Source organism: Citrus sinensis, chromosome 5 (assembly GCF_022201045.2).
Source record: "Citrus sinensis cultivar Valencia sweet orange chromosome 5, DVS_A1.0, whole genome shotgun sequence".
Lineage (NCBI taxonomy): Eukaryota > Viridiplantae > Streptophyta > Magnoliopsida > Sapindales > Rutaceae > Citrus > Citrus sinensis.
The window spans coordinates 16,666,595-16,692,633 of record NC_068560.1 but is presented as its reverse complement, the minus strand read 5'-3'; the positions used below and the strand labels follow the sequence as shown (position 1 = coordinate 16,692,633).

At 34.6% G+C, this 26,039-nt stretch overlaps 2 protein-coding genes across 2 annotated transcripts in view; both read left to right on the top strand.

Moving 5' to 3' along the window:
* The window catches only part of LOC112497626 (disease resistance protein RPS5-like), a 123,594-nt gene extending 97,555 nt beyond the window's left edge, over positions 1 to 26,039 (top strand). Inside the window, exon 5 of the mRNA XM_052442729.1 lies at positions 25,731 to 26,039. The gene's annotated coding sequence lies outside the window, so the exon portion shown is untranslated. The remainder of the gene's footprint in view (positions 1 to 25,730) is intronic.
* Positions 19,813 to 25,061, top strand: LOC102625130 (disease resistance protein At4g27190-like). The gene is made up of 4 exons (XM_052441140.1): positions 19,813 to 22,716; positions 23,008 to 23,487; positions 23,942 to 24,775; positions 24,911 to 25,061. The coding sequence occupies exons 1-4, from the start codon at positions 19,813 to 19,815 to the stop codon at positions 24,986 to 24,988; spliced, it is 4,296 nt and encodes a 1,431-aa protein (XP_052297100.1). The 3' UTR covers positions 24,989 to 25,061.

Sequence of the window (26,039 nt, the reverse complement as noted above, 5' to 3'; positions counted from 1 at the left end):
TGTGGGTCTCTAGATTCTTGGATTTCTCTTAAAATACAGGGTTCAAAAATTAATAGTTAGAACTGATATAAAAACTTATATGTATGATGTAAATTAAATCATAACTACTTAAATTTCATAAATCTATTGCCTCCTAACTCACTGAATATATAACTAAATGCCCAATTCTATTTCCCGTAATATTCCCTCTTAATTCCACTTCTAATCTTCTTTTCCACTTTCAACTCCTTGATTTTTCTTTTTCTCTTTTCCCCACTCTCGGCTTCTTTTTTTTTTTCTTTCTCCTTTCTCTTCTTCACTTTCTTATTCCTTTTCGTTTTCCTTTATTTGCTCTAGGTGCTCGAATTGATAAAATGAGCCAGTTGTCAAAATGTTACATTATATAGCCACCAAATGGCACTGAATGCAAGCAAGCAGCTCTCACTTTTAAATATATATAAGCACCGCTTGAAGAATTCAAGCATGTAGCTGGCTATTTCCTACTAATCCATGTGTGCTACACGGTTTGACCACCGTCCCATCCTTATTCGTTTAAACAACGGGGATACAAGAGCCAAAGGTTCGAAGCCGTTTAGATTCCTTGCTTCTTTGCTTACTAACAATTGTTTTTCTAGTTTTGTTTCTCAGGTGTGGAATAAAGATGCAGACTATAATAGCTTGTCAAGGAGTTTACCGATAAAATTGATCACTGGAATAGGAATGAGTTTGGAAATATTTTTAAGCGCAAATGAAATATCTTAGCTAGACTTGGTGGAATTAAAAAAGCTTTGAAGTTTCACCCTTCGGAAAATCTATTAAATTTGAAATTTAATCTTAGTAAAGAGCTTGATGATATTCTCAATCAAGAAGAATTATTATGGCATAAAAAATCTTGCAGTGACTGAGTCCAATTTGGAGATAGAAATACTTCCTTTTTCCACAAAAAAAGGGCTAGAAGAAGACAAAACAAAATTGTTTTGATAAAAAATGATCAGGGCCAGTGGATTTCGGATAAGGATGAGCTAAAAGCTCTTGCTATTAATTTTTTTACTAATTTGTACACGAATGATGCTATTTCTATTAAGGGCAACCTTATTCCTAATGATTGTCCTTGTATTGATATAGATAAGTACCACGTCATAGAGAGATCGGTGGATGATGAAGAAATATGTGCTACTGTTTTTAGCATGAAACCTTTAAAGGCGCCGAGAATTGACGGCCTACATGCTATTTTTTACCAATCTCAATGGAAGGTGGTCGGCAAGTCAGCTTGCAAGCAAATCATAGATATTTTCAATGGAAGGACTGTACCTGACAGTTTTAACAAGACATTGATCGTTCTTATCCCAAAAACTGACAATCCGACTAGTTTAAAACTTTTCCGCCCTATTAGCCTTTGCACTGTAATGTCCAAGACAATTATTAAAATCATTGCTAATAGACTAAAGACGTTTCTCCCTAATCTTGTAGGTCCACATCAAACTAGTTTTGTCCTAGGGCGGCACATCATCGAAAATATTATCCTCACCTAGGAGTTTATTCATAGTATGAGACGAAAGACAGCCAAGCGAGGGTTTATGGATATCAAAGTTGTTTTGGAAAATGCTTATGACAAATTAATCTAGGATTTTTTCAATGAAACTTTGGTTTTAGTGGGTCTTTCTACCAATTTTATATAGATTATTATGGAGTGCATTATTTCCTGTTTCATGCAACTGATTTGGAATGGCAAGCTTACTGATCCTTTTAGGCGTTCAAGAGGGATTCCTCAGGGGGACCTTATTTCTCCCTACATATTTTTTTCTTGTATTGAACGACTTAGCCACATTATGTAACATCCCAAAAATTTACCCATGACAGCACAAGGGTAAAATTAGAATGAAACCTCACATCGTTTATTCTTATTAATAAATTTTAAGGTAAACAATCATTATTCATACTCCAACTGAATCCTTAAATAAAACATCTAAAATAAAGTCTCCAAAAAAAAGTCTCTAATTCAAAATAAAAAGTCTAGCCAAATTTAATCTTTAAAGCAACTCCAAAGATCCATTAAAAAAAAAAAATCCCCATCTAAGTACCCAAGCTGCATCTCTAATCAATTTGCAAAGTATTAGAGACATGGGGTGAGTCGTCAACTCGATAAGCAAATCCATGCGCAATATTTGAGAACCTTTGTCATTATACCTTTAAACATTTTATAGCATCTTATAATAACATCTTCATTTAGCATAAGGGATAGACTCATGTAAAAGCATTAAAAGCATTAAACATTCATAAAAATATTAAAACATAAACATTTGGTAGCTCATGCCTCGTAGTCATCATCATTCATCATTCAAGGTACTATACCCCATATTGCTCCTCGTTCAGGATAGTATACCCCGCATTGTTCATAGCATCATTGTACACAAGATGATCATCATACCAGAAAGCTGGCCACAGCACATTATATAACATCATAACATTTGCATCATACACATTACTAAAGACTATGAGCCAAAACAATTTTAAATCCACCTTACATCCTTTCATAAATAGCATTTAAAGTCTTCTAAAACATTTAAGAACCTTTCTTTCATCATTTAACTCTTTTAGAAAATTCTTTAAGAAAACATTTTGTTTAAGAAAATTAATTTCTTAAGAAAAATTCATTTTAAAATACATTTATATGTACATTCATTTAAAAGTGTTATATTTTACAAAATTCATTTAAATATTTTAGAAATTAGTTTTGTAAAATTTTTTATTAAAACATAATTCTTATAATAAAAATTGCATTTATGATAAAGCACATCATGCATGAATCTGCTTACCTCGATTCGCCATAATCAACTCAATACTTCAAGAAAAAATCAACGAGCTCACCCACATCCCATAATCATCATAAAAATATTCTTATCAATATTACCTCTAACCTTAAACATAATCCCAATTATCCTTAAATCATAGGCACTTATACTAGCTCAATACTTATAAATATTATAGACATAAACATGAGTATCCTACACATGCTGATTTTTAATAACCTATACAGATGTTGGAAAACCATGAAAATTTACAGAGGTACTGTGAACACACATAGCATTGCATAACAAATTTCACAAAAATAAGCACAAGTGAAAGCCAAGACAGAATATTGATCTTTCGCCAAATTAACAAAACTGTCCAGCATTGACCAAAACAGACCTTTACCACTTAGGAAATTCATAAACTATTCTCCAGTATTCGAAATAATCCGTTTCTTTTTTCTAATTACAGTAGACATATTCAGAAAGCATATAATTGAAATTCATAATTTTTGGACACCTGAAACTATTTTAAAAGCATTTTATTTCCAAGAACATCTAACCTATCCAGAAAATTCCAGATTTGAAGACAGAACTTGAAAACTTCATACCTTTTATTTTACATGCCCAAAAATCGCGATTCCAATTTTTAAAGACCGGGGAAAGTTTGAAATTTCATTATAAAATCCTAAAATGTCATATAATGTTCATAAACTAGCCCAAACTATTACATATTTCAGCTTCTGCAATTCTGAGAAACAGTTTCCAGATCTGCAGCAGCCGCATGTTATGATTTTTAACCATAATGAATAAAATCACAAAATTAAATATGCAGTCATACGAGACATAGATCTGCTGATACAAAATCACCATAATTTTTAAAGATGTGTAACTTTACAGAAAAATTTTCCAAAAGCAAGAACCGCTGCTGAAAATCAGAATTTTCTAGCACCAGTAACCCAACTTTGAAAAACAAAATCATAACAATTTGCATACTCAGAGGATTTCAACATAAAACCTATCAATGGAAAGCTTAGGATGTCTAGTTCCATGACATGTAAACGCATTCATATGATTCTAAATAAAGAAAACGATTTGAAGCAAAGAATGCAGACTGTTAATATCATCACAGCATTAAAACACACATATATTACCCAAATCATACTACAAGTAATTAAAGGCTGACAATTAATAAAAATAAATCATATAAGTCAAAGAAATACTTAGTACCTTAAGGCAAACATCAAGCAAAGAAGTTATAAAACTTTCATATAAGTCAAAGACTTATGTTTCTTTCTTTTTTTTTTAGGATTTGTAACGGTGTAGAAAATAAAAGATAGCTTCCTCTTAAATACTTTTGGTAACTAATAAATACTTTAAAATAAATAAAAAGTAAGAAAACATGAGTTTTAAGAAAATTCCTTTTTTAATTAAAGCTAATAACCTACGTAACTTATCTAAAACAAATTGATAAGTTTTACGCGCACACAAACACCCAATATTAACTATTCTAACCAATTTAATAAGGGTAAAAGAGGAAAGCAAATAACAAATGTTACACATTATCAACCTAGAAGTTCAGCAGAAGCGATGTAAACCCATAAGACTTTCTCGGAAAGGTATACCATTTACTCACCCTTTTTTTTTACGATCTTCTTCTTCTTCTTTTAGAGGATTCTTCTGAGCGGGGGTGGTGATCATCGAAATTCGAGATAACTTTTGCTGCATATCGGGAGAAAAACTTAGCGAAGAAAAAACTTGAATATATTTTTCAAAGAATGTGGAGTTTGCATTGGCAAAGGAAATTGGTGAATTAAGTGGCTTTTCAATTTCAAAGAATTTGGGGAGGTATTTTGGTATGCCAAATCTTCATAGCCGTGTTACCAATAAAACATATCATGAGATTCTTGATCGAGTCGACACAACACTACTAGAAAAATGGTCTTTACTGACTTTAGAATAGTGTCAGAAATTACTTTCACTGACACTTGTTAATTGTGTCAGTAATCTGGGAGTCAGAAAAATAGTGACACTTGTAATTGGTGTTAGTGATTACTGTTACTATAGTATTACCAGATTTATGACACTAAGGTATTAGTAATTACTGATAATGATCACTTGTTAAAAGTTACTTTCACCATAGTATCACAAAATATTATGACACTATAGTAATAGTATTTACTAACAATTATTACATGTCAATAGTTTGTTTTACACTGGGATATGACATGATAGAATAAACGGATACTAACACTTTAGTGTCAGCAATTTGTAATACTATAGCATCACTAATATTATGATGCTGAATCATTTTTTAGCGTTAATGGCTTCGATTAAATGGTGCCGAAATTATTGTTGTTACTCGATTATTTTCATTATTCTTTTAGTTTTGCCAATCAAATAATGGTATTCAAAGAAAATCTATTCAAATTAAACTAAAGTACAAATTTGAATAATTAAATATAAGTATATAATATTCCTACCAACATTTAAATAGGTATCAAATAAAATAGTAATACAAATATCCAAAATATTATTTGAAAACATGTCAAATATTTACATGAACACATAATGACAGTTTGCAGGAAACAATCAGTACATCTACTCTTTGATCCTTGCCTTTCCCTTCACCTTTGCCACCTATAATTGCAGTATATAGAATCAATTAGCTACTATGCTACAAAAATCAATTCTTTGATATTTACAAGCAAAAATATAATTTACCTCATTATTGTATGCTACAAGTAACTTTGCAACATACATCACCCATTGATCGCGAAGTTGCGAAAGATCGTCCATAGTGTACTCATTACAGTCCTTGAACTTCAAAAATAAAGCAACAAAATATATTCATATATTATAGAATCTGTCCTAAAATAGAAGAACACAATAAAAACATATATTTTTAAGTTTGCCAGGATTAACATCAAAACTGAAGAACATGCAAATAAATTGTATTACCATAGCAAACAACGGTTACCAAAGCTGTCTAAGAAGCTGATAATTTATAATATATTATTTGCTTTACTCAATATTACTTCTAACACTCAGCACTGGGATTTATATGCTTTATATATGTACATGCAGCAGCTCCAATCATTGCTCAATAATACTTTAACACTGAACACTGAGATTTATATGCATTCTATTTGTACATGCAACAACTCTAGTCATTTGGTTTACACTAAAGTGCCTTAAATACATAGTAGAACACAGTAAAAATTGGCATTAATTTTTCCAAACATGTTGAATGCATTCAGTAAAATGGTATATAGCGTTATAGCTTTTACCTATAATAAATATGGCAAATGAAGTGTATGTGATTATCCTAAACATACACAACACTTCCTCTAATCCCTAGCACAAGATATGATTATATTGCTAGTTTCAAGCATAAAGCAGCAAACTGTTCACCCATTAACCATCTTTACAATTCACTTAAGAAAATCCATTTGACAATGCATTCTTCGAACAAATATTAAACAAGTTTTGGAGAAACTCACATTGTTTTCAAGAATGCACAAATCGCGAACAATATCCTGGATGTACTTCATCACATAGTAACCACATTCAAAGGTTCCAGCTTGTTTCGGACACTAAAAAAAAAAAAAAAAACTTAGTTTCAAATATACTGATGAAGTAACAATGGAAATCATAACTTTGTTTCATTAATACCTTCACAGAGACCCACTGCACAACCTTCATTTTATTACTCTTCACTTGATGCATTGTTATCCCACTATAAATAATAAATAACAGATGCAACAAATTAATCTACAACATAAAAAATTAATAAAGAATTAAGTAAACTAATTAAACTTACTCATTCACCATTTGCATCAACTCATCATCAGGATTATCACCTAATGGATCAAGATAATAAATTTTTCGCCTCACCATATCAATTGCTACTAGCACCCAGTGGCCACTAAACAAACAAGTTAAAAAAAAAAATAGATTACAAGATAAAATTAAATAATTTATGTTAAAAAATAAAATAGACAAAAAATAAATAAACTATACCCTGGGTTATATGGGAAGACAATTATTTGGGCTATTTGAATCTTGTCCAAAAGGTCTGAAATATAGGAACACCTATTTGGGTAGCTTGCTTGACTTGGGTGTAACTTAGCTATGCATCCAAATTGAATTGGAATAACACCACTGCCATTATCCATCTCTTCATACAAGTGTCTATTAAAAAAAAGAAACTTTCATGGCATGAATATAAGAAATAAATAAATGACAGTTTGCAAAATCAGAAAACATAGTAAAAACATAAATCAAGTTTTTTATTTCTTACTTGATCCATATCTCCAAAACAGAATTTGAGAGCTCTGTAAACTCAATGACTTCATTGCAAATCTGCTCGTCCAATCTGCTCTCCCAGTAGACACCAAAAGTCTTCAAATCATGGGCAATCATAATCGTCCGTGGCAGGGAGCTCTCAATCATCAAAGAAAAGATGTTCATTTGTGAACTTTTGTTCTCTTTTCTTGCTTTCACAGCTCCACGGGTATTCTTTCTCAGAACCAGTTTCCTTGCTGTCACTGGTTTTACAACAACGGGTTCCTTTGTTGTTCGTTTCTGTTCATACAGATATACCACGGCATTTGTAGGAGACCTTCGGCCATCCACTTTTCTCTTTGAAGGAGTTAATCTTGGAGATCTTCTTGGGGTGATTTTTGAAGTGTCTTCACAAACTACTGGGGGTGGATTCTTTGCAGGGGATGGCAGGGGAGGTGTGTTGATGTTTTTGTCAGGTTTTGGACAAACAGTGGGGTCATTGGTCACTGACTTTGGACTAACTTTGGTCACCGACTTGGGGGTAGCTTTGGGGTTGTTGTTGGTCACTGATTTTGGGGTAGCTTTGGGGTTGTTGGTCACTGACTTTGGAGTAACTTTGCTGGGTGATCGACGATCTATCTCCATCTTAACACTGCAACCACCTTTGGAGTTAGGAAAGTTGGAACTGCCAACTTCAGTGTTGTTGCGGGCGTTGATCCTTGCATTCATTTGATCTAATTGAGCTTGCATAAACTGAAAACTCTACTGATACATTCTCCGTTCTCGTGCCAACTCCGTGGGGTCAGGGACATTGAAATACATGGATGGGGTGATGAATTGACCCAATCCTTGCACCCGACTTCCATTAGGCTTCTTTTGAAGTGCTTCACCTAGGATATCATTCGGTCCTTGGGATTGGAATGTTCCCTGCTCAACTTGACTTCTTAGCTCACTCTACAAAATAAATACAAAAATAATTTGATCAAAATTAGGAATAAAAAAATAAATAATTTAAATAATGATAGTGGTGGTGGAAACTTACAATTCTCTCAGCCACTTGCTGCACTTCAGGTGTATAAGTTCCATCTTTTCTCCTATGAGCCAATAACCAGGCTTCACTGCGGTCAATCTCGCGCTCAGTAACTCCGAGGTCCAACTGCTGTAATAATTCAACAAAAATTGAATTGAAAACTGGTATGAATCATCCTATTATTTGTATTGAAAATGTCATAAGTTTGTATAGAGTGGTTATTATACTTACTCTTTTATGCAACAACCCAGCATATCCTGTGCTGCCCAAGTGATGATTGTACATATTCTTTGCTCTTTTTTCCTTTGCTGCCTTACTTTTTTCCTGCACAAAGCGGATATTGATTAAAATGGTTACATGAACTCAATAATATTATCTAACTAACATAATTTTAAACATACCTGAAAGGCTTCAGATAAAACCTTATCAACAAAGCTCTTCCAGTCCTCTTTTCTAATGCCTTCATACTCAAGAGGAGGCTTTTTCAGTGAACTCAAGTTGTTTGCATTGGGCAGAATATATTCATTGGCCAACTTACATTTAAAGCCCCTTAATGCAATTCCCATCCACTTGAACACTTGGGTTTTCGCCTTAAGACTCAACTTAAACTTTTCCTGAAAATGAGTCCATAACGTCTCCTTGATGTCTAGTGGCACTTTCCTCCAATCATCATAGATAATTGGAACTCTTTCGCGTACAATCACCCCAATGTAGTTCCTCAGATCATTTCTCTTTTTGCCAACTGGAACTCCGTAGGAATTGTACATAACCTCAGTGTCGTCACTAGCTCCTCTCTGCAAGTCTTTCTTCTTTGTAAGGTTTCGTCTTGGTCTGCCTTCTAGATCTGGATCAAATGTTGGCTCCTCTTTTTCTGTCATGTCTCCAACAAACCTGCAAATACATCAAAGTGGATGAGTGCACCGCATACCAATCTAATATCCTAATATAATAATAAAATAATAAAAAACAAATTTGTTGGTGACTTACAGGAAGTAGTGGTAATAAGGCATAGTAGTTGGATTATTCATTTTCCGCACCAATATTTACAAGAAAAACATCAACAACTACTCTGACACAAACTCCTCATCACCCAAACCTAACTTACATTCTGGAAAATTGTTGGATAATGGTGCATACTCATTGATGCCATCACACAAGTCCTCATTTGAATAATGACATTTTGAGCTCACTGAACAAACAACTGATTTACTATTATCTAACTGATCTTTCACATAAAACACTTGCTTTGCATGACGAGCTAGAATGAAACAGTCAGATTTGTAGCCTATTCGATCTAAATTGACTATAGTGAACCCTAACTCATCAACATTAACCCCTCTATCATCTACCCAATCGCACTTGAAAAGTACGTTCTTAACCCCTAGATAATCAAGCTGCCAAATTTCACTGACAACCCCATAAAAAGGCATATCCCCAGAATGAGGATTTTTGTCTTTCGAACTTGAAATCTGTAAAGTGTTAGCAACTACATAAACGCCACTGTTTTGTGTTATGCGGTTGCTGTCCCGATCTCTTATAGCAAAATTAAAACCATTAATACAGTAGCCATCATATGTAACCACGCTTGAGCGGGGTTTGCTTGCCAGCCACCATACTTTTTCGTCAACCACTACATTATTTGCTTTATCAGTTGTTACCTATTGTTCAATTAATAAAATCACAATAATTAGTTGAAAGAGAAAAGTTTGTGTGCTTTTACTTGGATACTTTTATTAGATCTAATGAAGTTAATCTAACCTTTTGTTTCAGCCAATCAGCAAACGTACGGGAGTGCTCGGTTGGCAACCATAAAGGCTTTTTTAATTGACGAGGGTGTGTTGATTGCAATAAGGCCAAATGCTCCCTAAAATTATACCAACAGAATTATTAAAATTGAAAAAAAATTAACGAAAAAGAGGTTCAAATTTTCAGTCACATACTCTATGTATGGTTGAATCTCGGGGTTGTTCACCAGAACACATCGGTGCGCTTGCGCCAATGTAGGGCCATCAACCACCTTAATATTTGCACCTCCGAGTGGCCTTTCGACTGTAAAATCAATTAGACAACCAGTAGGTAGTCCGATTGAATTACAATTTGAAAGGTATTCAACACAAAATTCAAGTGGTTCCTCAGCAATATAGCACTCTGCAATGCAACCTTCAGGACGGTATCGGTTGCGTACATAGCCCTTTATAGGTTTCATTTCTCTCTCAAATGGATACATCCATCGAAGGTAAACCGGGCCACATAATCTAACTTCTTCAACTAGATGGACTGTTAAATGGACCATTATATCGAAGAAGGCAGGTAGGAAAGATTGTTCTAAATTGTATAAGGTGATTGTAAGTTCTTTTTGTAATTGGTCTAGAGAATTGGGCTCTACTACCTTAGAACACAAAGAATTAAAGAAGAGGCACAACCTGATTATGACAGATCTGACATTTTGAGGTAAACAATTTCGAATTGCTAATGGTAGTAGTTGTTGCATCAAGGTATGACAATCATGAGACTTAAGCCCGTGAAGACAACAATCTTCCATTGAAACAATATTTCTAAAATTAGAACAATAGCCATCAGGAACTTTAACACTTTGCAAGGTTTCACAGAACATTTTTTTTTCCTTCTTACTTAAAGTGTACGGGGCAGGGGGCAGGACTTTGTTTTGTTCATCAGGAGCTAATACAATCAATGCTTTGTTAATTTTTTCTCTAAGGTCTGGATGTGTAAGATCTTTTCTAGCATTAATTCCATCTTTTGTTTTCCCCGGTTGTTGGAGTAATGTGCCATAGATGCTCTCGCATACATTTTTCTCAATATGCATCACATCTAGTTGATGGCGAACTAACAAATGCTCCCAATATTCTAAATCAAAGAAGATTGATCTCTTTTTGTACAGCAACTGAGCTACATCCCCTTTACCCTCACCCTCACCTTCAATCTCACTATCTCCCTCACACTCACCCTCAACCTCACCCTCACCCTCACCCTCACCCTCAACATCACCCTCACCCTCACCTTTACCCTTACTGTTACCCTTACTGTTACCCTCACCTTTACCCTTATTGTGACCCTCAACCTCGCCCCGTTTACGCTTTTTTTGGACCTTTTTCCCAAACTTGGTGTCAATGTCAGCCACCAAGTTTAAGATACTTGTACCAGACAAAGGCTTAGGAGAATTTTCAATAAACAGCCTATGACCCATATATGACATTTTCCGACTATGCGGTAGCCAACATGCACATGTGTTTATCCCACAAACTGGACAACCATAATACCCCTTAACAGTACACCCAGACAAGTTTCCATAAGCTGGAAAATCACTAATTGTCCACAGCAACACAGCTCGTAAATTAAAAGTTTGTTTCCTATAACCATCAAACACATCAACGCCTACATCCCATAGGGTTTTTAAGTCCTCAATCAATGGTGCTAGGTATACATCTATGTCATTTCCAGGTTGTTTAGGACCAGATATCAGTAGAGACAACATCATAAATTTTCTTTTCATACACAGCCACGGAGGAAGGTTATATGTTATTAATGTAACAGGCCAACAATTATAAGTAGTGCTAAGTGTGCTATGTGGGTTAATCCCATCAAATGATAAAGCGAACCGAAGATTTCTCGGCTCTTGGGCAAAATCAGGCCATTTCTTGTCAATTAACTGCCAAGCTAGTGAATCTACTGGGTGGCGAAGCTTGCCATCTCTAATTCTTTTATTTTCATGCCATGTTAAGTTCTCAGCAGTTTGTGGTGATTGAAACATTCTTTTCAACCTAGGAATTATAGAAAAATACCATAACACCTTTTTAGGGACCCCCTTTCTAATTTTTTTTTATCCATCTTTTCTTATTTGCCACCTAGATGCTCCACACCTTGGGCATTCACTAAGATTCTCGAACTCATTCCTATAAAGAATGCAATCATTTCGACATGCATGTATTTTCTCATAATCTAAGCCTAATAGCTTCATTATTTTTCTGGCCTCATACATGGACTTAGGCAAACTATTATCATTTGGCAATATCTCATTAAGCACTTCCAATAAAACTGAAAACCCACTATCAGACCAACCATAAAGTCCTTTTATATTGTACAGTTTCATTAGACTCGATAACTTTAAATGCTTTGAACCCGGATATAGGGGCTTTTCAGCATCTTCAAGCACATTCTTAAAAGAACTAGGATCTTTATGACAATGCTCAAAAGCATCATGAACCATGTCATCTACATAACTATAATCTGGACATCTAAAACGTTGATTTTGTGGCTGGTCTTGGCATTTTATAGAGGTAGGTTTCCGGTCCACCTCACCATGCCAATTCCAAACTAAATAATTTTCTAGAAAACCTTTTTTAAATAGATGTAGCCTCACTTGTTGAGGACTCAAAAACTCCATATTACAACAAGTGGTACAAGGACATCTAATTGACATTCTATTTTCAGAATTAAGAATGGCAAACTCCAAGAAATCATCAACCCCATCACTATACTCATCAGACAATCTATCACAGAATATCCAAGTTTTGTCCATAACTTGTATTGTTACCTGTTCATTTGTTAGATGTTGTTAGTTTAATAAGTTTACTTAAATTGCACAAATAACTCCAAACTTTAGGTTTAAATTAAAAAATACAAATTGCAAAATAAATCTAAATTCTATTTGTTTAGACTCACTTAAATATATGTACGCATTCAGCAACCCAACAGAGCATATATGTAAGCATTCAGCAACCCAACAGAGCATATATCTAAGTATTCAGCAACCCAACAGAGCATACATGTACACATTCAACAAGCCAACAGAGCATACATGTACACATTCACCAAGCCAGCAAATCTAACTTACATGTACACATTCAGCAAGCCAACAAAACATGCCACATCCACATTTTTCAAAATTTCTTTTTCATATTAGAACAAACAAAAGTATATATTAGAATAAAAAATTTTATTCCAGAACAGTCTATGCAACAAAAACGAAAGTAAAACTATGCATGTCAATATTTAAAACATCTCAGTACAAGTAAAACTCAGAACACAACGATAATATAAATTGAAAGTAAGTGAGTGATTTAAAAGAATTACCAAATGAAGACAGCTGTTACACTGTAAACTTTTGTGATTCTTCAAAAGCAACAGATTGTTAATTACTATGTCAGAGAGCTGTACAAGGGAAATCGCATAAAAAAAGATTAAGGACAATACTTGTTGTTGTTGAAGGGTTTGCATGTGAGATATTGCATTTATACTAAGTCTAGCAAGTACATTACAGGGAAAGGATTGATGAATTGACCCTTTGTTAATATGTATCTTTATCAAGCGCTAATTAAATGGAATAAGTTAGGCCCAAAATTAAAAGCATCATGCAAAATTTAAAATGCAATTTCGAGAAATGGGGAAAATGAGAAAAACCCAAATCTACATTGACATTGTATCCATCAATTCCAGTTAAAGTGTACATGAAATTCAAAGTCCAGTGACAAGGCAACTAAAGAAAGAGACGAAAGAAAACTGATTTGAATCAGGCACTTATAAAACTACTCTTAGTTAAAGACTCTAGTACAATAATTCAACTTTAGTTACCTTTACCTCTCTGTTAGGTTTTCCCAGGTCCTAAAGTATAAACAATCAAGATTACAAAAAAAAAACTAAGAATTTTAAAACTCATTCTACAGTTAAACCGCAACAAAACAACATGCATGAGGAAAATAGGCACTGTAAATTGGAAACATAATAATTAAAAATAAATAAAAATGAATAAATGGCACCTTCAGAAACGAATTTATCGCAGTGAAGAGAGAGAGACAGAGAGAACCGAATCGTGATAGAAATGAATTCCTCTGCTTCGAGCTTGGTTGGGATCGACGTGAAGTTTGATTACAGTGAGGGATATGATTTTAGGATTTGGTTTACTTAGCTTTGACAGAGAAGGAGAACCGAGTGGTGAAAGACTGATGAGTGAATGACTTAGAAAAAAATTAGCTTCGATTTTGGTCTTAGGCTTGTATAAAACGATGCGTTTTACTTATCTTTATTTTTCCTAAGTGAAACGATACCGTTTTTAACTGAAAATATATTATTTACTAATAAATTTTCAGCCAAAACCCGCTAAAATTTTCAATGAGCCGCGCTCAATACATTTCAAGAGCTTCATATTAAAATTATAATATTCTACTAATTCAGTTGCATAACTAACAAAAGGTCAGAACGGTTTCAATTTTAAACTTAAATGCTTTGGCTTTGGAAAGTCCTGGGTTTGAAAATCAGTTTGGAACGAAATTTATATTTTATTTTCTTTTACTGATACCTTAGTGTCACCAAGAAAAAAGACCAATGGTCTTTTTCTTAAACTTAAATGTTCCGATGTTCGAGGTCCCAGGTTCGAATTCCATCTGTTACATGATTAGAATTATTTTATTTTTATTACTAATACTTTAGTGTCAGCGATTTCTGATGTCACAATTACAGACACCATAGTATCATTAATTTGTGATACATATGTGTTAAACACGGAAAATGGCCCATATGTATACAAATACTGATACTTTGTATTAAAGTGTCACAAACCAAGTGTCAGTAAAGACCATTTTTCTAGTAGTACAAGGCTCTCAGAATGGAATGTGAAGCACCTTTCTTTTGCTGAAAGGCTTACTCTTGCTCAAGCAGTGATCCAAGCCTTGCCCATTTACTCTATGCAAACCACAAAGATTCTGAGGGCTACTCAAGGAAAAATTGATTGTATCTATCACCGTTTTATATAGAGTAGGAACGGTGAAAGAAACAGCAAGTCCATGGTCAGTTGGGATAGCATCTCTCAACCTAAAATCAAAGGTGGTCTTGGATTAAAAAAATCCTTCCCAAATGAATGAAGCCTTATTAATGAAGATTGGATGGGATATTATTGTTTCCCCTACAAGTCTGTGGACTAAGGTTTTATGCTCGAAATATGGTGTTGAGAATGACAATTTCCCCACAGAGCTACCTACAAAATATGGCTCTTATGAGTGGCGTGCAATGGGTACGGTTTGGCAATAAGTTTTGAATGGTGTCTGTTGGCAAGTTGGAAATTGTAACGCCACAAATTTCCATAATATTAAACTATGGAAATTGGGCTTTCATTGATAATTATGGGTGGCCTATAACCCTTATTAAGAAAGGGATACTAAATTATAAATAGAGGTTATTTATGAGATAGTTTTGGAAAAGGGTTATTTTTCCTAATTAAATAGGGTTTCTTAAGACTCCCTATAAATTCATACTTTTTCCCTTCCATAACCCTAAGTCCACAACGTTTATTCTTCTTCTCTGCTGCTCTTTACGCTCCTACCCAAATCTTAGGATTCAAACCTTTATTTAGGAGAGAATCAAAGCGACGGGTAAGTTATTCTCCCTATTCTCAACAGATTTCTAATCACTCTATCTAAGGTTTATATTGGCACGATTCTAGATGGTTATAGATCATAATGCATGATTTAGAATGTATTTAGGCTTTGTTTAGAGTTTTGATTTATTATGAGTTTAGTTAATCAATCCTTGACGTATTAAGCACAGGATAATTCTGGACAGCATGAGTATCTCGAATTGAAACCTATATTTTCTGAACGATTTTTCTTATGAAATTTATATTTCTGGAAACTAGACATGTAGGGCTTCTTGATTAAATTTTATTTCATTAAATTCGACTTCGTTTTCAATTTTATATGTATTTTCGAAATAGAAACCACTGCACTGGAAAACTGCGATTCCAGCATTGCGATTGGATTCACAAGATTATTTGTACCACCAAATGAACTCGGAAAATTCTGAAGGTTTATATGTAGGTTAATATATTTGTCTAGGATTCTCATTTTTAATTTCATAATTTTCTGATTAGTATTTTATTTTATAAAAATCACAGAACCCGTTCTGTTTGGTTTAGGTTATGTGAAAACAGTTTCGAATTTGTTGAGAAATAAATAGTTTTGAAAATGTTTTTGATATCGGATCCTCTTGTAAATTTTACATGGGGTACTCATGGATGTACAGAATAGTTTCATATAATTTTATATCATTCTGAGTTTTAGATTAAGAGTTAAAATTCTGAGAATCAGACGTGTACGGATATGAATTAGAAAATCAGATTCTTAGAATAAGTTATTAATTGTCATATCTTGTGTTTGTTTAAGGTATTGAAGGTGATTGAGGCTCTTAGAAGCTTAGAGGTGTGTTAATTCAAATTCATTTGTCGAGGTAAGTAACTTCATTCCTAGTATACTGGATATGTATAAGTATTTTGATATTATTATTATAAGTATAAATATTTTTATACTATTTAAAGGATTAATTGATTTTGATAACAAAATTAGTTTTATGCAAATGTTTTTAAACCTAAATTCTTTTTAACAAAGTATTTTATAAATGCTTTTTTAACATGTAAATTATTTTATGACATGACAACCTTTTATGATTTTATCTTTAAAATGTTATGCAAGCCTAAATTATCGATATGGACTTTTATGAAACCGATACAAATGTTTTGTACCTATGTTTGATTTCAATTATTGATGATTGTATGAGATTCCTAATGTTTTAGCTCATTATCCGTAGTTATTCTGATTCTGATTCTGATTCTGATCGTAATATACGATATATCTGTCTGGACCAGTACTAGGTTTCTATTCTGAGTGTGCACACGATATTCTGATTCTGTTTCTGGCCGGGTCACTGGGACTATAGGTGACACTATGTGACATGAGCTAACTTTTTGTTTTCTGTATACGTATTATATGATTTGCTTCGTAAGTAAATATACTTTTGGATATTCTGAATTATTAAGAATTTATGTTATGTTATCATGATATATCGTTTTTTGAAAATTATGGATTATGATATATGTTTTAATTAAAAGAAGGCTTGCAATATTTTTGGTATCGATAGGCCTAGTGTGTTAGGAATGGTTTTACTTACCGAGTTGACGGCTCACCCCTCGTCATTACTTTTTGCAGATTAAGTTTCTTTTGAGAGGTGCACTTAGCTTTGGAGTTAGTAATTTTCAGTTTCCGTTTGCCATTTGAATAAGAGGAGGAATAGACTCGTGTTTCTATTTAGTTATTTCTATTATGAACGTGTAATTTGGAGTTTGAGACTTTTGTTATTATTTTTATGTCCTCGGGAGAGATTATTTAGTATTAGACGTTTGAATTTGTGGATTTATTTGAATAAGAATTGGAAGTATTTCAGTTTGAAACTTACGAGTAAAGATTATGATTTGTGAGTAACCTCCTTCTTCACGTGCTCCGCACGTGTTAGATTTGGGGTGTTACAGAAATCGTTCAAAAATTCGTTTCTAGAAAGATTGTTGGGTGATGCAAAGTGTGATATTGAAAGATCATGCTTTGAGGCTGATTCCAAGCAAGATGCTTGAAGATTCTATTGCGGATTATGTTGACAATAATGGGCAGCGGAATTGGAATGCTTTTAATAGTTATCTTCTCCACAGCTTAGTGCTCCAAATGTAAGAGCAGGTTTTGATCGGGGTTTCTCAAATAAAGGCAATTTTACAGTGAAGTCTGCATATCATAGCATTACAAGCAACTCATCCATTCCTATCTGCTCGGAATGGAACCTTATTTGGAGTTGGAAAGTGTCAAAACTTTCTTTTGGTTGGTTATTCAAGATAAATTAAAGACCAAAGAGGAGCTTGCCAGAAGACTTGTTGTGGCCGAGAGTCAATGTGAGAGGTGCAAAGCTAGTGTAGAAGACTCTCTCCACGCTCTTAAAGACTCTGTGGTAGCCAAGCATATTTGGTTAGCATTAGTCCCTCCTAACCAAAGGGATAATTTTTTCTCCTTGAACTTAAAGGATTAGTTCCACACTAATTTAAAATCATATCGTTTTGATCGTTATAGAGTAGATTGGTCCTCTATTTTTGGTATAGCAGTTTGGCGTTCGTGGTTTTGGCGAAATCAAGCTTTATTCAAGAATGTGCAGAATAGTAATCGCAGTATTATTATGGATATTATGGCCAGAGCTGAAAAATTGCCACAAAACTATGATGAATTTGATCAAGCCTGGAACATCAAAGGTTGTGAACGACTTTGGTTGGAAACCGCCTCCTAATAATGTTTTCAAATTGAATACAGATTGTGGTTGCAGGAGTTTGAACGCTGCAGCAGATGGTGGATTATTAAGAAACGCCAATGGTGGATTATTAAGAAACGCCAATGGGGATTGGGTTGCTGGAGTCTGTGCTAACATTGGTATCAGTTCCGTTATTAATGCTGAACTCTGGGGATTATTTTATGGTCTTAATATGGCATGGAAACTGGGGGTTCGGAAGTTGTTGGTTGAGGTTGATGGCAAGTGCATTATTCAGCTGATTGTTCCTTGGTTAAATCATGATATGTACGGAATTGTATTCCCGCGTTTTGTTTCGGTTTAGCCTTTTTGGCTTCTTTGGTATCCCAGAAAAAAAAAATCAAACCTATGCTTCACATCAACCTTAACAGAATCTATGTAGCTTTTAACTTTAACAGAAGCATATGGATTTTATGTTTTTTGACCTAATTTTCCAACATGAAGGTGAGTGTAGTTCCATTCATTTTCTACTTTTGCATTCTTTTTTCATTGTTTAAAACCAGTAATTCTGTTCTGTTTGTTGCAATTTAATACATCAATAATATTTACTGCAAAATTGGCAAAATTAAAATGTGGTACATAATGTAAAAAGTAAAATGCAACACATAATTCATAAAATTTTAGATGCTGATCAGTCAAGTAGTAAGGTTGTGTTTCACCTACTCTGTTTTGTACTAATAACCTACTAGATTTACCGAATAATAATTTTAATAATGTCAGCAGAAATCTTTCTGCAACTGTCTGGAGATGACTTTATTCCCATCCCTTGATCATTACTCATTTATTTATTTATTCTTAGCTTCACTTCTGAGCTTAGCAAAGGAACTTGAACTTTGGCTTTTCAAATGGGTCACTTTTGTTTTTAATCTCGCCCATGATCTTCATCGTGAAGATGACAAACCATTATTCTTTATTCTTCACTTTTGCTTTTAATCTCGCCCATGATCTTCATCGTGAAGATGACAAACCATTATTCTTTATTCTTCACTTGTTGAAGTTATAGAATATATAACATTCTTAAAATTTTAGCAAATCGTTATTCTTCAGCTTCAGCACCTCATTAAAAAGTCATTCTTTGAACATATTCTCAATCAAGAAAAACATATGCGTTTGTTCGTTGTAGTCACTGTTGTTTTGTTATTAATGTTTGCTCCCTATTGCCGTTAACTCTCTTGAGCTTCACAGGATCAGGAAACCCTTTTCTCTTGGCATCTGTTTTGTTGTAATCTCTCAGTCCTTGTTGATTAGTTTCTCTCCACTCCCAATTTAGTTGTGTCCTGCTGTTGTCTCTGTTTTGTTCCATATCTACTCTCTGCACTTCTGCTGTGTCAAGACATCTTCTTTTGTTCATTCGGTTGTGGTCTATAATATATTTTTCATCTTTCTTTTGGTCTATGCTTAAGTTATTTTGAGTGGTTCCTTTCTCCTTTATTATCTAAATCGCTCCTTATATTTATTCAATCAGTTGTTACGCTTTCTTTCATTTCTCCGCTTCCACAACCAGATAAACTGTCCATCTTTGTTGTTTCTTCTTTTTTCTCTTCTGTGGTTGGCTCTTGTTTATTTGCTTTTCAGAACTCAAAAAAAAAAATAGAAGGATCAAAGATGGTGGAAAGCATTATTACTGTTGTTTTGGAAGTTGTGAAATACTTGGCTCCTCCAGCAGAACGCCAACTTGGTTATTTACGTAACTATAAAGCCAACTTTGAGAATCTCAGGGCAAAATTTGATGAACTCAAGGATGAAAGTAGGAGCATTCAGCACAGAGTTTCTGAGGCCGAAAGAAAAGGAGAAAAGATTGAAGAGAAGGTTGAAAAGTGGCTGGTTAGTGCGAACGACATCATTGACAGGGCAGCCAAATTCATTGAAAATGAGGAGTCAACGAATAAGCGTTGTCTCAAGGGCTTGTGTCCTAATTTGAAGACCCGCTATCAGCTTAGCAAGAAAGCAGAGACAGAAATGAAGGCCCTTGTTGAACTTGGAGGAGAAGTAAAGAAGTTTGATATTGTTTCCCACCGTACCATTCCGGAGGAGATTTGGCTCAAGTCTCACAAAGGCTACGAGGCCTTCGAATCAAGACGTTCTACTTTGGAGGCTATAAAAAACGCATTGATCGATGTTAATGTCAGCATCATTGGGGTGTACGGCAGCATCATTGGGGTGTACGGCATGGGCGGCATTGGAAAGACGACACTGGTGAAGGAGGTCTCCAGGCAAGCTATCGAAGCCAAGCTCTTTGATATGGTGGTCTTTTCAGAGGTTTCGCAAACTCCAGACATAAAAAAGATTCAACAGGAAATTGCCGAGAAGTTGGGCCTGGAGTTGCGCGAGGAAGTTGAATCTAGAAGAGCAAGTAGACTATTTGAGCGATTGAGAAATGAGAAGAAGATCCTTGTAGTTTTAGATAACATCTGGAAACACCTTGATTTGGAGACAGTTGGAATTCCTTTTGGAGAAGATCATAAAGGATGCAAACTACTGCTGACGGCAAGAGATCGTAGTGTCCTCTTGAAAATGGGATCTGAAGACAACTTTTTGATAAACAATTTAAAAGAAGAAGAAGCCGGGAGATTGTTAAAGATGATGGCCGGTGATGATGTTGAAAATCGTGAGTTGAAATCTACAGCAATAGACGTCGCCAGGGCATGTGGAGGTTTGCCCATTGCCTTGAGTACGGTAGCAAAGGCATTGAGAGGCAAGAGTCTGCATGAATGGAAGAATTCCTTGCGAGAACTCCGAACGCCTTCAATGGTGAACTTCGAAGGAGTGTCTGCAGAGACTTATTCAAGTATTGAGCTGAGTTTCAACCAATTAAAAGGTGAGCAACTCAAGAAGATTTTTTTGCTCTGTAGTCTAATGGGTAACCGTATTCTTACTTTGGACTTGTTTAAGTACTCCATGGGTTTGGGTATATTTAAAGGAGTCAATAAGATGGAAGATGCACGAGACAAATTATATGCATCGGTCCATGAACTTAGAGACTCTTGTTTGTTGCTTGAGGGTGACAGCAATGAAGAATTTTCAATGCATGATGTTGTTCGCGATGTCGCAATATCAGTTGCATGCCGCCACCAATATGTGTTTTCGGTGAGAAATGAGGATGTGTGGGACTGGCCAGATGAGGACGCACTTCGAAAATGCAATGCTATCTCTTTAAGAAATAATAGTAATCGTGAATTTCCTGAAGGATTAGAATGCCCAAACCTTGAATTTTTATATATCTCTCTCAAAGATTTTTCTCTTGAAATCAATATTCCTGAGAACTTTTTTGTAGGGATGAAAAAGCTTAGAGTTCTAGATTTTACTCGAATGCAGTTTTCTTCATTTCCATCTTCAATTGATCTTCTAGTAAATCTTCACTCACTATGTCTGGATCAAAGTGCGCTGGGGGACATAGCAATCATTGGGAAGTTGAAGAATCTAGAAATCCTCAGCTTTTTGGAATCTGATATTGTAGAGTTGCCTAAAGCACTCGGTCAACTGACTAAGCTAAGGCTGTTAGATTTAACAGACTGTTTCCGTCTGAAAGTTATTGCCCCAAATGTCATATCAAGCTTAATCCGATTAGAAGAATTGTATATGGGTAATTGCTCCATTGAATGGGAGGTTGAAAGAGCCAACAGCAAAAGAAGTAATGCTAGCCTTGATGAATTGATGCATTTACCTCGGCTAACCACTCTAGAAATTGATGATAAAAATGATAGTATTTTACCAGAAGGCTTTTTGGCAAGAAAGCTCGAAAGGTTCAAAATATCTATTGGAAATGAGTCATTCACACATCCCATGATTGCTGGACAAAATTGGTTTGAAAGTCGGCTGCACTTTTTGATCGACAGTGATCGCAAGAGTTTAAGAGAATTGAAGCTCAAGCTTGCTTTTACGGACATTTGCTCCATGAAATTGCAGGGCGTCAATAACGTTGAATACTTATTGTTGGACAAGATGCGAGGTATCAAGAACGTTCTTTTCAATTTGGACACGGAGGGCTTTTCACAATTGAAGGTTCTCTGGGTTCAAAATAATCCTGACATCTTTTGTATCGTCGATTCAAGGGAGATGGTCGCTTGTGATGCCTTTCCTCTTTTGGAGTCACTTATCCTTCACAATTTGATCAACATGGAGAGGATATGTGTTGATCGGCTCAAAGTAGAGTCTTTCAACGAACTCAAAACCATAGAAGCATATAATTGTGATAAGTTGAGTAATATCTTTTGGCTCTCTACTGCAAAATGCCTTCCAAGACTTGAGAGAATTGCAGTTATTAATTGCAGCAAGATGAAAGAGATTTTTGCAGTTGGGGAAGAAGTTGATAATGCAATTGAGAAGATAGAGTTTGCTCAATTAAGATCTTTGAGTCTGGGGAATCTTCCAGAGGTTACAAGTTTTTGCCGTGAGGTGGAGACTCCTTCAGCATCACCAAACAGACCAGTGTCGCAAGAGGAATCGACGACTATGTATAGCTCCAGCGAAATCACTTTGGATATTTCAACTCTGCTTTTCAACGAGAAGGTGCGTAGGCTAACATTTTCTTTATTCTATCATGCGTTCTGTTTTGATGTCATACGTGGAAAATAATTAAATCATTTAAAGAATGGAAAGAAAATGGAAAAAAAGGATAAAAGGAATCTCACGCGCTCACTAATTGAGCTCTTAACAAGTAGTATGAATTAGAATGCATCAAACTCAGCTGTCAGTTGGAAGTTGATTCTGACTTGCATTAATTTGTAATCAAAGAAGAAAATTTCAACAAGTGCTTCCCATATGGATATTGGATCTAACGAGAAATTCTTATTTTTTTAGGTTGCGTTGCCTAACTTGGAGGCTTTGGAGATATCTGATATTAATGTCGACAAGATTTGGCACTACAATGAAATTCCGGCAGCCGTGTTTCCTCACTTTCAAAGTTTAACACGATTAGTTGTGTGGTACTGTGACAAACTGAAATACATATTTGTAGCGTCTATGATCGGAAGCCTCAAGCAGCTCCAACACCTAGATATACGCTTCTGTGAGGATTTACAAGAGATCATTTCTGAAAACAGAGCAGATCAAGTGATCCCTTATTTTGTCTTTCCACAGCTCACCACTCTGATACTCCAAGATCTACCAAAACTTAGATGTTTATACCCAGGAATGCATACTTCGGAATGGCCAGCACTAGAAATTCTTTTAGTGTGTGGTTGTGACAAATTGAAGATAATCGCTGCAGATTTATCGCAGAATAATGAGAATGATCAACTTGGTATTCCTGCACAACAGCCCGTATTGCCGTTGGAAAAGGTATGAAGTCATTTTCTAGATTTTTTATCAATAGCTTATTTTTAACTTTGAAAAATATGACAAAGCTTCGATAAATTAATACTCAATAAATTAAAAACTTTTATTATACAATAATCTTTGCTAGTCTAGACTAAGGGATCAATGTGGTAGATTAATAATTATATGAACTGTTTTAGGTATAGCATTTATAAAAGAATCCTTAGTCTTTCCATATAGAAGAACTTACAAAATAAATTAGTAATTTATTATTGTGCAATAAAATAATTTCGAGCTAGTATAAATCAACCTTTTTTCCCTAATTTCTTTTTTACCTCTAAAATTAACATATAAAATAAATTTTATCAATAATTCAATTTTTTTAAAAATATAATATAAAACAAATACTATAAAGTCACTGCGTTTGACCGTAGATCATCAATTGACCTCATTAGTTATTATGATTGATGATGATCAGATCGTACCCAACTTGAAGGAACTATCACTAAGTGGAAAAGATGTGAAGATGATTTTGCAGGCCGATTTCCCACAACACCTTTTTGGCAGTCTTAGAAAACTAGAGATTACCGAAGATAACTCAGCTTGTTTTCCAATCTGGAACGTACTGGAGAGATTTCACAATCTTGAAAAACTCATACTGTCTTTTTTTGCATTCAACGAAGAGGTATTTTCGGAGGAAGGAAGCTTAGAGAAACATGTGGGGAAGTTGGCAATGATAAAAACATTAGAGCTGCACCGGCACTATCATCTGAAGCAGCTGTGCAAACAAGACTCCAAACTTGACCCCATTTTTCAGTTTCTTGAAATTCTAAAAGTATATAAATGTCAAAGTCTGTTAATTCTATTGCCATCATCATCGGTATCTTTTCGGAAACTAACAAAACTTTTAGCTTTCGGTTGCAAGGAATTGATACACTTGGTAACATCCTCCACAGCAAAAACTCTAGTGCAACTCGTCACAGTGCGTATACGTGGATGCAGAGCAATGACAGAGGTGGTAATAAATGACAAAGATGGAGTTGAAAAAGAAGAGATTGTTTTCCGCAAATTGAAGACGTTGGAACTGCTTGATTTAGATAGCCTAACAAGTTTCTGCTCTGCCAATTACACCTTCAAATTCCCATCTTTGGAATATCTGGAAGTGATTGGTTGTCCCAAGATGAAGACTTTCACTACAGGAGAATCAAGCACGCCTCCGAGAGTAAATGTCTGGTATGGAGAGACATCGAATCAACGGCGTTGGGCTAATAATGATCTTAACACGACCATACAACAATTACATGCTGAGAAGGTACGGATATACATGTTACTCTCTATCCCCCATGGAAAAATTTTACAAAATTTGCTTTTTCTTTTTAAATAAGATATTGATAAGATAGTTGTTATAAAGTTAGTTTAAATTGATGAATAAGAATTTTATTTTCAGCTGTTGGCGGAGTCGTCGTCATACTCTGGATTACGACTAATTTCATTGGCTTCTTATGACTTGGAGTTACGAATTTGAAGAAGAAAGTCCCAGCTGGTAATTAATTCTTATTTTATTTATTTGATCTCGTGGGTTGTTTCACAATTTCATCTCAATTATTTAGAATGGGTCACTTGGTTTACTGTTAAACTTGCAATGCAATTTTAATGATCCTTTCAGACTTTTATGGATAGATTTTGCATAATTGAATGTCTTTTTAGTCTAGTTTAATTTGAGTCTTTTTTTTTTTTGCGAGCTCCCCTCGTCTTATAAAATTTTATAACTCCTTGCATGCGTTTTTATGATAAAATTTCATTAAAAGCCTTCGTATTTTTTAAATCCTTGAAAACGTGCATACTTTTTCCTTTCTTTCTTTGCCAATTATTTATCGTCATCATCGCTGTTCTTTTATTTTAGTTTATGCTCTGTTTGTTGATTGGGTTTGCTTTTCTTCACACCTATATTTACTTGGAAAGTTAGAAGGCAAGGAAAGTACTTAGAAAATGTTCTTCCCTATGAACACATAATTAAAGAACAGCTGAATATCATTAATCGGATTAAAAAAATTAAAAAAAAAAAACGTAATCAGTGCATTGTTCCTATAACAAATCCTTAAACCATCAAATGTTAGCTATGAACAAGTATATTGAGGAAATATTGTTTGAAAATATTTCATAAAAAATCAAGTTTTCACAAACCAAAAAGGGACTAATTTGGTCTAGCATATTCATAATATTTTCTCCACTGTTCCTGTTAAAATTTCTCTACTCTATGATTGCAGAATGTTTGGATACTGATGACGATTTAAGTCACTCTTCTTCTGTGCGCAATTTGAAATAAGGTCGTTTTTCTTTATTCCTCTATTCAAAGTTTACATTCTGAGGGGTTCCCGTTTCCATCTTCGTGATCTTCTTGTGATTCACTGCATCGTGTCGCTACATCTGTGATAGTGTGAGTTGCAACCTGTCTGTTTCCTTTGTTTGATCATCGCAAGTCCAAAGACATTTCATTCTAGCTAAGCTCTTTGTATGTATTAAAAAAAATTTATTCTCAATATATATGACTCAATGAGAGGTCTTTTATTATATAT

What these genes read in the sequence shown, in the direction of transcription:
- LOC102625130 (XM_052441140.1), top strand. Translation starts at nt 19,813, where the DNA reads ATGGTGGAAAGCATTATTACTGTTGTTTTGGAAGTTGTGAAATACTTG. An exon ending in CTCTGCTTTTCAACGAGAAG is followed by an intron (nt 22,717 to 23,007) that starts GTGCGTAGGCTA and finishes TTATTTTTTTAG; the next exon opens with GTTGCGTTGCCTAACTTGGA. An exon ending in CCGTATTGCCGTTGGAAAAG is followed by an intron (nt 23,488 to 23,941) that starts GTATGAAGTCAT and finishes GATGATGATCAG; the next exon opens with ATCGTACCCAACTTGAAGGA.